This window comes from Hevea brasiliensis, chromosome 14 (assembly GCF_030052815.1).
Source record: "Hevea brasiliensis isolate MT/VB/25A 57/8 chromosome 14, ASM3005281v1, whole genome shotgun sequence".
Taxonomy (NCBI): Eukaryota; Viridiplantae; Streptophyta; class Magnoliopsida; order Malpighiales; family Euphorbiaceae; genus Hevea; species Hevea brasiliensis.
In genome coordinates this window covers 9,165,578-9,178,565 of record NC_079506.1, presented here as the reverse complement: position 1 = coordinate 9,178,565, position 12,988 = coordinate 9,165,578, and the positions used below count along the sequence as shown (strand labels likewise).

The 12,988-nt window shown below is 34.5% G+C and overlaps 2 protein-coding genes and 1 non-coding gene across 3 annotated transcripts; all 3 read right to left on the bottom strand.

The window, feature by feature from the left end:
* Positions 1 to 117: 117 nt before the first annotated feature.
* TRNAR-UCG (transfer RNA arginine (anticodon UCG)) lies at positions 118 to 191 on the bottom strand. The gene has a single exon. It is a non-coding gene; the product is annotated as a tRNA-Arg (tRNA).
* LOC110671781 (phospholipase D delta-like) lies at positions 127 to 6,055 on the bottom strand. The gene is made up of 10 exons (XM_058134863.1): positions 5,042 to 6,055; positions 4,389 to 4,505; positions 4,021 to 4,215; positions 3,399 to 3,671; positions 3,248 to 3,316; positions 2,907 to 3,054; positions 2,560 to 2,708; positions 2,064 to 2,237; positions 1,334 to 1,531; positions 127 to 851 (listed from the first exon to the last, which is right to left on the bottom strand). Exons 1-10 carry the CDS (start codon positions 5,942 to 5,944, stop codon positions 558 to 560), a joined length of 2,520 nt encoding a protein of 839 aa, XP_057990846.1. The 5' UTR covers positions 5,945 to 6,055; the 3' UTR covers positions 127 to 557.
* A 4,543-nt stretch (positions 6,056 to 10,598) lies between these two features.
* On the bottom strand, positions 10,599 to 12,863 carry LOC110671830 (multiple organellar RNA editing factor 1, mitochondrial). The gene is made up of 5 exons (XM_021834428.2): positions 12,387 to 12,863; positions 12,210 to 12,307; positions 12,041 to 12,106; positions 11,066 to 11,727; positions 10,599 to 10,822 (listed from the first exon to the last, which is right to left on the bottom strand). Exons 1-5 carry the CDS (start codon positions 12,767 to 12,769, stop codon positions 10,811 to 10,813), a joined length of 1,221 nt encoding a protein of 406 aa, XP_021690120.2. The 5' UTR covers positions 12,770 to 12,863; the 3' UTR covers positions 10,599 to 10,810.
* Between the last annotated feature and the right edge of the window lie 125 nt (positions 12,864 to 12,988).

The following is a 12,988-nucleotide window of genomic DNA, read 5'->3' as shown; positions in this document are numbered from 1 at the left end:
AGAACAATTTTATGTAAACGGCAGCGTTTTTTTTTTTCTTCAAACGACGATAGTGAAGGTCAGTAAGAACAACCGAGCGGCCATCTCCTAAAAGGAAAAGACAACGTGGGAACAAATCGACCACAGTGGGAGTCGAACCCACGACCTTCTGATCCGAAGTCAGACGCGCTAATCCACTGCGCTATGCGGTCTTTAACTACTAAAATCTGCAGCAAAAATCTTCTTATCAATTTTGGTTGGAAATGGAGCCAGCATGTTTATTTGAATGTGTAATCTTATGACCATGTGAAAAAGAAGCAGAAGAAGAGAGGTAGATACACGAATCGACAAAAATATATATGATAAAACATTTTTCATTTGTACTAAACATCATCAATATTATTAGCTCTCTAGTATTAGTCAGAAATGTGCCCCCAATAGTCATTGTCAACAAAATGTTACATGTTAGAAATGTCCATAGGCCTTTGAGGCTCAGCTCACTTTTTCCTTCCTCTATATTCAGTGCATAAACTCATTTACATGTTTAGTGAACTTCATTGCAAAGCTATGATTGAGTATTATGTGGTTAGAGCATCAGGAAGAGTGGTTGGTGATCCAAGAATTTTGCCACCAACATCAGGAAATGTTTCATGTCCTGGCAATGCACTGACATTTCCATCTCTGCTGACCTGAACTGGGTATTGCATCAGGTGTCCTCTCATTTCCTTGTTCTCCTCAGCAACGTAAGTCTTCCAGTTACGTTTGGCGATCTTGTTGACAAGCTTTATGCATTTTAAAGTCTGCGGTTCGCGGAACTCCTCCTCAAGGATGCCAAGGTGCTCTGCCCAAAGAGACATCCGATAACCATATACCTGCATTCATGTAATGTATCCAAAGTTATTACATTATACATCACAATCTGCAGTGGAAGCATTATTTCTTAGCTCCTTTATATCCATATAAAACTTCTCAGTTGAATATAATAGATTAAAATAAAAATGCAGTTGAAGCATTTTTCTCTTCTTGTTTTTCCATCTAAACTTCTATAATTCTAAATGACAGTTCCAATCATGTCCTTAGTCTTGCCATCCATTCACTTGTCTAATAAACAACAGGATTTTTCATGTACAATTACAATTCAGAAAATGAATAAGGGAGAAAAAAAAATTGAAGGGGCTTAAAAGGATGGAGCTTTCAGCAAGTGGCATATTTTATAGTTATACACTCTACGAACTTTGAAGAACACTGTGACAGAAATAAACCCTGGAAAAGAAAATTCAATTTATTGATTTACTTGCAAATTTCTCTATTCCGTTATGTCCACCAAGTGAATAGAAGAACGGTAGTTACAAACCTGAGCACGTGGATGAGATTTTTTTCCAGCCCATGTGTAGGTTGGTTGGTAAGCACCCATTGCAATTTCTGTGTCCCTTGAACCATCCATGGATCTCTGGTTAATGTTTGCTGATCCTATAAGTACATATTCATCATCAACTATCATTCCTTTGGAATGGACGTAAATCATAAATCTGCGATATTTTTGAACTGCTGCCTGTTAAGAAAAGAAAGAAACAGTCTTACATGCCATTTTAATATTGTGAAGATCAGAATGATTTTTGTGCATCAGACCAAGTATATTGACATATCACCTTATCATTTTACTTGTTACAATTTTGTGAGAAAACATTAGTGTCAAGACTAAACAATATTGCTTCATTTTAAAGGCCAAATTGACACAATGAAGATTGTGATTTCTGCAAAACAAACTAGCTAAAGCTTCCCAAACAAAAATAAAACAAATAATCAAATAACATTCATCAAAGAAAACCATATTCTAAGGATTGCCCCATTATTTAATGCAAGTATTGACAGGTTGATTTAATATGTTCTGGAATTCATTTCTCCTTCTACCTATTTGTAAAGATGAAAGGTTAATCATTCCATTTTTAGTATAATGTAAAGGCATTGCACACCAGGCAACATTCAATTACATATTAAAGTCGAACACCAAACCGTGAGTGTCTGAGTACAAATTGTAAAAGAAACCTTATACATAGGTCTAAGAATAAATAAGACAAGCATACCAGTGAACGGTTGTCAGATTGCTGATTTATCTGGGAAGAAATATGTTCAGATGAAGCTTCACGTTTACCAAGGCAATAAAAGTTTAAATACTCTTGCGGGTGATACTGATCAGAAAGGCCTGCTTCTTCGAGTGCCTTAGCAATAATCTTGTACATCATGGCCATTGTTTGCCCCTATAGTCATTTAATCAACACACAAGTTTCAGAATCACAAGAGCTAGATGCTTAATATGCAGCCATCTCATCTATAAGTTATTATCAGGGCATAGAAGGATATAAAGAGAAATGGACCTTGATCCATTCATCCCAAAAGAAGAAGATAATTATTTCCTTTTCATCCCACCACCAAAAGGCAAATAAATAATTCATGCCAAAAATCACTACAACCTAAATCAGCCGTACATAAGTTATATGAATCTAGAGAACTACCATGTAATAAGCAGAAAACTAATCTGAAAATTATAGTTGGGATACACAAAAGGAAAATTAGTCTAACCTGCCAAAACAAAATTTCCTGCACAGCAGAACTAGTAGGGACACCCTCTGGCCACATTGGTATTACTATATACACTGAGAAATGCTCTTTTGCACTAATTTTGCTTGCAATTTTCAAGGCCAATTCCATAGGGATTAAGTTATCTGCGCCTGCTTAAAGAGGAAAAGGTCATAGCATCCAAATGAAATTTGAAAAGGAAAAAAAAAAAGAACAAGAATCTAAACCACTTTTATGTCGTTCAAGATATCTAAGTCTGTGATATTAAGTGTCAAAAGCAGCTGCAGAAATTAATTATATATTTAAAACTTAACTAGAGAAAAAAAAAAAAGGCCCTATGGTTTATATACCTGCATTTTTGTATGATGGCCAATAGTAGGAAGATCCAAGAAAATACTGGTTCTCAATGTATATGAAATGTTGCGCTGATCTTATTACATTTATATATGCTGTATGAATGCTCTTATCTACTTTCAGGTTCTTCCCACACACAAGATTCTGCAGAAAAGTAGCAAAGCTTATAAGATAAGATAGACTTTACTCAAAACAATAGACTTTACTCAAAACAATTTCACGTAACTATAAACCTACAAACAAGATAATTAATGTAAACCTGGTTTCACTAATCAAGGAAAATGCTATGCTTGACTTTATATGGCATAAGTAGGAATTACATAAACCTAGTTCTAACCTGAGCCATAGCTTCCTCAGTAGCTTTTGGAAAACCCTTCACAGATCCCGAGTCAATAGACCGGAATATCTACAAAGGAGAATAACATTCATTAATTTATAGGCTTACATTAGAAGGGCTAATATGGATAAAATATCTTCAACCTGCCTACCTGCACATGCCAATTCTCAGGATCTTCTTCATTAATGACACGCACATTTTTGTCACCATCAGGACCAGGCGAAGGAGTGGGTATCCATGAAATACGTTCCAACCTTAGCAATGCATCATCATGCCAATGAGTAACCCTTCTCAGCTTGAAGTCCCGCCATTTTTTTGCTTTTCTATATCTTTGCTCAAAATTTCTCAATACATCATATGCAGCTGGACCCTCAATTTTACAGTGCAAATCATGCCATGGTTGCCTTGGGCTTTTGGCAATAGACTGGGCATATAATAAGAATACAAGCATCAGCACACATATTCCAAGATTGTGGCACTTCTGTTTTATTGCATTACCTTGTCATTTTTGTCATCAACAAGATAAATGAGTATAAAAGCAAATGCCTCAAAAGATACATAACGGATCCTACTAGACCATTAGCAGGAATTAACTGATTTCACAACAATAGCGCCAGAATTGAAATGCTTAGATAATACCATGGAAAAGTTATTTTGTCATGCAGGAATTCCATATTGTAGTGATTGCAACCAACAGGCAAACATAATCAACCATGCATTATAATATAGATCAGACATGCAGAGAGTTCTGGAGGTGTACAATAACCACTTACTGGAAATGTAGGATTATGAAAATCATTATCAAAGACTGTGTCAAGATCAAGAAAAAGCCTGTGCTCAGGAGTGTCATATCTTCCATCACATAAATCCAGGCCACCAATGAAAGCAGTAATTTTCCGGTTATTTCCAGGAGCTTGAGTGTCAAGAACTACACTCTTCTGATGATGTGTAAAAAGAGTTCCTACGACCTGGACTAGAACAATCTACACAAATCAGACAATAGAATCGAAAACCAAACACACAATACAACAACTATGTTTGAAATTGCAGAGGTGACTAACAAAACTACTGTCACAACCACAAATTAATAAGTAACATAATTTTACATGGAAGTTTGAACTAAAAAGTAAGTGTTCCACACCTGTTGCTTGAAAATGCTAAGCTTATTGCTAGCATAACGAGGTGCAAGCACACAATGGACGCTAGAGTTTTTGAAATACTTTTTAGTTTCTTCATCATGGGTCTGCATAACACCTTCCTGCACTCAAGTTCACATCAAACAAAGTGAATATATATCTTAATTGAACTGAAGTAATGTCAATTTGAAAGTGTAGATATGACAGTTATGCATCCCTAACGTCACAAAATAAATAAATAGAAATAAGAAGCAAGGAGCAAGATTTCTGCTTCTGGAATGTCTATACTCACCCAGAAAAATGGTTATAGTCAATTATTTAAAATTGATGTCAATGAATAATCCTCTTGATGGTCAAGAGAAACATTGTCAAGGAACTAGGTTAGAACAAAAGGGGAAAAAAAAAGGGAAAAACTAATATGTTTGCTAATCATAAGGACTCATCACTCTCAGAAACAATTTTGGTGGCCACCAAAAAGAAAATTTGTCTGAACTTGCAAAATATGTAATGTGTTTGCAAATCATAAGAGTTTGGCACTTTAGCCCATAAACCTCTCTCTATTAGGGGAAAAAAGAATCAACACTAGCCCACATGCAACAGAAAACTTAAAAATCACATGAGCTATTGGCAATATATACTCAAGTTTCATGAGTATTACTGTTTTCAAGTAAAACTTGTCATGTGAAGTTTTGTCGTCCCATATTAACAAAACCACACGGACGCCTTCCTGTGACTTGTACTTCAATAATTCTCCTAGGGTAAGCTCTCCCCCAGAAGGCAATGGCTTTGTTGGCTCCCTCACAAGCTTGACAGGATGGAATACTGACCACCCAATAATATATATCAGGTGATGGGCTTCCAAGATGGCATGGCATATATCTTCCCAACATCTACTATGCTGGAACACATTTCCACCGTCAAGTAGAATTTCTGGTAGCATTGCATCAGGTACATGAGCATCTTGATAAAAAGTTAACTTCCCTCCTTTACGGAGTGGAAAGTATGTATCAGGAACTCCTCTGTAATTTGGTCCAGCACCAATACCATCTTTATATAAAGAGTTTTCACCAACTGGCTTAAACTGAATGGAAACATGTAACTCAGGAGAAGATTCCAACTTCAAGCAATTCCCATAATTGCCAGTGACTGGAAACCAATCATCAATCGTACTTCCTGAGATGATTTTCTCAACAGATACTTCTACTACTCCAATTAGCTCAGCCCCAAGCACATCATTATCCTTAACATGAAACTCCACTTTTACAACAGGATGCGCAACAGGTACACAGAAATGTTCATCCCATAATGGGTTCTCACAGTTGGCAATGACTCTAGTTTGAGCAACCGTTGCCCCTGCAAGGCAAACAGATACATAAGGGTCACTTGTGATCATTGAATGTTTTCCTGAATGCGTTACTCGTTTATTTCCACATGGATATGTGCAAGATCCAACCACAGTAAAGCATCTTCTCATATGTTCTGCAGGTAAATCCATATTTGGAAGAGATTTAGCTTCAATTATCCACACATCCAATTCACCATGCAAAAAAACAGGTTCCATGGAAGCCAAAGCCCCGTTAGATTGAGTTTTCCCGGGACTGTTACTAACACTACTGATCGCAACTTGTTGAACAGGCAAAAACAAAATTCATTGGACGTCTAAATTATGCTTGAGAAATTGGACGTCTAAATTATGCTTGAGAAAGGTCCATGGTTCCTCAATTGGATCCAAACATAACTATGACGCCCTAATAGAGATGCAAACATGTCCTCTCTAAACATGTAAAACATTAATCTAGTTATTCAGATATGATATGACTTGCATAGTTGTATCTACATCTCAAAGTATGTGAACTTGAATGATTGTTTGGAGGTCCTAATGTCATATTCGACCATTCAAGCAAGATGGAATGCAGATTTCTAAAGTTATCAACCAGAGGTCACAGTGCCCATAAGCTGATCCACGAATTGTCTCTTCCTGGAAATGTCAAAGAGAAAAGAAAAATTCAAAAACAAAGAGGAGGATACCATTAACCCATTAACAAACAGAAAAACAGCTTACAATACCATTAAACCATACCCAACCATCTCACCTCACTCCACACACAATTTGAGAATGACAAGATGCCAGCCAAATGCTATGAAGAAGGATATGACGAATACATTGAAACCATGTCAAAAATGAAATTAGCACCCGTGTTATATTAATTTGATATATTGGAATCAATTTGAATGAATCCACATTTCATAATAACATTCAATTGTGGGAAGAAAGAATGAGCTGCAGAAAATGCTTATATGAAGATTAAAAAGCACAATATTACAAATACATCAAAATGATCTACTAATGATAATCACTAATGAGGAATTTGAGCCTGTACAAATCATGCACATATTCAAATACTATCATTTTTTTTTTCAATGTTTATAGTGAATCAAACTGAAATAATAGCTATAGGGATAGTTAGCTTGATTTGCTTATCATGGACAACTACAAACTTTTCCATACAGACTAGGGCATGATATGATAGCCTAAGTTTATATTATTGTGGATGCTATATTGGAGGCTCTGTTAAACAGTATACAGGAAATCATCTGCAGTTTACTTTCAAACAATTTTTTGTACAGGGCCTAATCTCTTAATTTTTCAAGATTCATTCAAGGATTTAATTATATTTGTACACTGTCATCTCTTAAAACCACAACTCAAATGAAAAGAAAAATGGAAATCTAAAATAGCTCAGTTAAGTGAGTCATAAATCCAATTTAGCATCATCTGTTCATGGAGCAAAACTATGAAGAGAATGGGAATTTAAATTACAGGTGCAAGATTAAAAAAGTAGCTCAAGAAAAGTTTTTTCAGTTGGTACAAATGCATGAGCAAAATTCAAAGAATCACTCAAGCTTAGTCCAAAGTCAAGCTTTTGAAGATAGCATGGGCATGGAAATTAGAAATTTTAGCTTCATCAGCAACAAGGGGAGTGATTTAGTATTAATGAAGATGACCATATATATTCATAAGTCTCTCAAAAGCCACAGAAAAATAAAATAAGGAAAATTTTGATATTGAAAAAAAATAAAAAATAAAAAAAACGAGAGGCAACACAATATGATTCAGAACATGAAGCATCCCTTTTAACTATAAACATGAGACACTTTCATTTCCCATCTATTTTTCATTAATTTTAGCACCCTAGCTACAATCAATATAACAGTAACTATGAACAAATTGCATTTTTCCTTGGAATATCATTGCATTAACCATATTATCTTTAAATTGGTGTCCATCTTTCTTTTCTTATGCTTCAAAGAATGTAATTCCACAACCATCATTATACATATTAAAAGAAGAATCAAGCAATACTGTTATCAACAATATCCAAAACCCACAACTAGAATTCAAGAGAAATGTAAAAATCCAAAATAATAAAGAATATAGCAATTTCAGAATAGACAACCCAGAATATGTTTAATCAACCCATTTTTTTTAGAAAATTAAACTTACATAAAAAATTGTAAATGTTTCATTATTTTTCTGATTATCAATGTTCTTATGGTTACCTGAGGAGAAGGGAAGCGAAGAAGAGACGAAGGATCAGATGATGGACATAAGGGAGAAGGGTGGAAAATAATGAGACCACTCTTTCCTTTTTTTTTTTTTTTTCTTTTTCCTTGAGAGAGAGAGAGAGAGAGACTTAGTTGGGGCAGAAGCAGCAGCACCACCGCCTCCATGAGGAGAGGAGAGAGTCTACACCGAAAATGGCGGGAAATGTCATGCAAATCAGTGGAAGCCATTTCCTTTTATTTATTTGCCTGATTAGAACCCAATTACTGAATTGAATGAAGCTATCCATTTAAAAAAAATATATATATATATATATATATATATATATATATATATATATATATATATATATATATTAAATTTGAAACCTATCTTAAAGATTAAAAATATTCAAAGTTATGGAAAACCAAAAAAGTTATAAATCTTACACAAGATTTTCAAATTTATTTTGTATATATATATGTTGATGTTTTCCTATTTCATTGACTGAGCTTTTATTTTTATTTTTACATTTTAAAAATTATTTTTATAAAATAATTATTTCATAAAAATATTAATTTAATAAAAAATAGTTAAAATTTAAAAATTGTATATATAATATTTTAAAATAATATATAACATGAATTAAATTATTTAGTTTTAATATTAGAAAATATAAGACTTTTTACTAATGAATATCCTTAATAAACTAATAATTAAGAAATAATTAGACGACGCTTAAATTGTTATATGATTTTACTTATCATAATAAAATATAATCATAAGTAAAATGAGGTATAATTAAACGTCAATAATTGATGATGATGACAGAATCTTATAAGAGTGTAGGTAAATAAACTCAAATAGCCGATTATTTTCTTCTTTTAGAAAATTTGGCATTCTGTTCATGAGATTCGTAATGTAATTACAGTATATAGATTATTAAAATATGATATAAGGAGAGTAGAATAATTTCTTGAATAATAATTGTTTTTCTTTTATTTTAGATTATAAAAAAGAAATTTTATAATATTAACTGTTCAGAAATTTGTTATTTTTAAGTGGTTTATGGAAAAGATTACACCATCAAATTTTAAGGGAGAAATAAGTGACTACCAATTACATTAATAAAAAATTATTATTTATATTTAAAACTTAAAATATTGAACATAAAATAATTAAAATTTTATATTATATTTTAAACTATTAAATGATTCACTATTTTGAACCGTTAAAAAATCCACCATGAAACAAAAACAAGATTCAATCTCCACTAGAGGCACGATTTAGAAAGCCATAGATGAAAACCAAGATGAATAAATTTATGAGGAAATCTTGAGTTTTTTACAATTGAACTGAAAGCCTCCTGAAATAAACTTGGAGGGCTTTATTTATTACAGGAAATCGAGTAACAATCGGCTACTGACACTTAAAAGTAAAAGACATAAATAAAGACACTTATTATAATATAACATTATTATTAATTTAAAATAATATTTTATTATTTTCAACTCAATTCAATTAAATTTTTATTTCAAAATTTTGAGATCAATTATATAAATTTACTTTCTCCACTCTAAACGATTTTAAATTAATATTAATATTTTTTATAAAATATTATTATATTTTTATAAAATATTATTTTTTATTTTTTACTAACCTATCACATTTTTATAAAATAATTATTTTATTAAAAAATTTATCACTTAGTACAAAAGTTTTTTATATATATATTGTTAATTTTAAAATTCTTTTAAGCTGAACTATCCTATTTGAATTAACCATCAAATTAATTGAACAAAGGACAACAAATTACATTTTATTTAATGCACTTAATCAGCTTAAATGTTTCAAAAACAATTTATCTGTTTGGTTTTTTTTTATCTGCTTGTTTAAAAATATGAAATAAATTTAATCAAATATTTTCCCATATTACCTTTAATTATCAATCACTTGAAAAGAATTTAAACATACACCTTAATCTTAATCAAATCAAATAAGCAACTACTTAAAATTTTAAAAACTTATAAATTCAAATTACCTTATAAACATATACTGCAACACAAGTTAATTTTCGGAACCTATGCCAAACACCCTCAAAATAAAATCTATTTTTTACCTATCTAGACTGCAACATATTTCCAGTGCTAAACGGTAAGTGATGGTCTATATTTCCATGTTAGGTTATATCTGTGTCCTCAATTTGGGCGTATAGCTGCAAAATCATAACGAACAGAAAAGAAAACCATCGTTTTAAAAGCAGCATTGTGAATACGTATACCAGATTGATGCTTCTTTTCTATTCCTTTTTCTCCCCTGTTCTTGCCTGTGTTATCCGACTGCAATAGGTGGGGCATACAGTAAAACAAAATCATGCATCCACATTCGCTACTGAATATTTGGAATCAGTGAGTCAACAAACACTGAAGAAACATTTGAGTAGCTTAAAAACGAAAGGATTCCTCAACAAGACCATTAAACCAAATATGCTGTGCAGCAAAAATAGTATCAGGGTAAAGTAAAAGACCATGAAAACCACCAGTGCAATTTTGTAAGTTTCTCTGGCAATTGGGCGCTTTTTTTTTTTTTCAGGAAGAAGAAGAAGAAGAAGAAAGGAACAACACCACCGAGGGCAAACCTCCCCACATTATGCACCATAATTCACAACTCATATGCAGTACCAAAATTCTGATTTCAGGTTCTTGTATCTAATGGGAAAAAAGTTCATTCCTACTTTCGATTAAAGGTGAACATAAACAACTATTTACCACGACACAACTTGAAAAGGTTTATATCCCTGTTCATGAGGATGACCATGCGAAATATAAAAGTGATTTACAGGTCTCCCCCCTCCATTGCCTCAATGAACCGTCTGGGAGTCTCCTAATATCTTCCCTGTACAAGGAAAATAGAGTCAGATGAATACTGGGACATAAAGCAACCAACACCTACTTATAAAGTTGCTCAAGTTCACTCATCCTTAAAAGATTTCATCTTCAGACATCAAATCCTTAGAATTTACCAACGAATTTAACTGTGAGGATATTAAACAAGTGAGATTAAATGGTAATAGATGAGTAGCCATAACTATGCAGGATAAAGAGGTTCTGATTCATTGCTTTAAAATGAATGTCTTACTTGGTTTTCCCCAGTTTGTCCCACTGGTCCATAATTTGATTGCTCTCCATGCATATTTCTCTGCTCCATTTGTGAAAACCTTTGACCTTCACCTGGGTAGCCCTGCCCATAGCCAGTATTTGCACCTTGCCCATGAGTGCCAGCTGGTGCAGGAGAATAATTTCTGCCATCTCCCCTAAAGTCCCTCTGATCTCCTTGTGGGAAGCCCCTTTGGTCTTGAGGATAATGATTTCCCTGCTGACCTTGGCTGTAATTGCCCTGATATTGGCCTCCTCGTTGATCTTGGCCATAGGAGCCTGGATATGGACCCCTATTTGTCTGATATGAGTCCCTTCCTCCAGGTGCATAATCCCTATTGTTCATAGGCATTCTGTCTCCTTGTCCAGGAGGACCATAATTTTGCTGCGGTGGGTAATTTTGTGGAGGTCCATAGTTCCCACCATCTTGCGTATATCCTTGTTGATTATATTGGGGCCCACCACGTCCACCTTGCATATATCCTTGATTGTATTGGGGACTCCCACGTTGATTTGGCACAGGACCTCCTTGCTGATCATATCTTGGCTGGGCAGGGTTTCTGTTCCTGTCATTGAATCTTCCTCCCCTCCTATATTGGACCGGAGGTGGCCTTGGTGTTATTACTCCATTTTCATACTTGTCTCCTGGGAAGCACAAAGTGGCAACATTAAGTAAGAAATTGTTATACTAATTCCCTGTTACATTGCTGCCTTATTCCGCGACTAACGGTTAAATAGAGGACTATTGTGTTAAAAGAGTTGAACACATAATTATTCCCTTTGGGAAGGAAGGCAGGGAACTGTAACCCATTGAATGAAAACGAAATTGATTAATATCCTCCATTCCCATTATCCTTGAGTATAAACCAAAAAAAATAGCAGATATTCTTCTCCCCTCCCTTTAAGTCTTTATACTCCATCCAAACGTAAACAGAATTTCACAAGAGGAAATTCTCACCTCCATATTCCTTGTTTTGTGGATCAATATAAGAATCTGGCAATACAAAGACAACTCCAGGAACATCTGCTTAAATGATAAATAAATAATCAGAATCCATCCCCTAAAACAAGTTCTACAAGTAAAAGATATCATTCTGTTACAAAGAAAGGAAGCTACAATCACGGACCTTTAAATTTTTCTGACTCCTCTTCTGTCATCACTGCCTGAAACCCTTGATACGTAGTGGTGCTACAAGCGTATATCTTTTTCTTTGCCTCCTCGATACTGATCCAGCCAAAGAATTCCAAAATCAGCCAATTTTTTCCACTAATGCAACAAATAGCTATTAGAAATTTAGAATCACCTTATGCCCAGTCCCTGGGCGCAGATACGCTCGTAGGTAGCAACCATCTCTTCAGGTGTGGGCTTCGGGTCCTTGGGGAAATCCACCGTAATCAGCCAGTGATTGAAATCGCAGCCCTCGAAAAGCACCATGTCCTCCGTGATCTCGTCTCCTTCCTTGTACACCCTGTACTGTTTTCCCGAGGAAGAAAGAGACATCCGCGATCCCGTGAACTGCCGCGACTGAAAGATGAAGAATAACGGCGATTGCTTGGACGGCGAGGGAGAAATGAAGGCATGCGGGAGAGGAAGAGGTGAACTGGGGATGATTGGAGTGGAAAGAGAGCGATGGAGAGTGGAAAGTGAGGTTAGAGCTCGGCGGAGGCGGACATATTGCAGAGCCATGGCTTGGCAGTGGTGGTGGTAGCAAAGTTAGTAAAACAGAGCTAGGGTTTTAATTTTAGTGGCCTATGAATGTTCTGGAGATGGGAGTGCGATCGCAACTAGCTGACCATTCAAGTTTTAATAGGCAAGGCTTGGGTGCAGTTATACACGATGCTGTTCGTCCAGTTTCCAATAGCCGCATTCCACGTTGGAAGAATTAAATCAATCAAAAGTCCTATA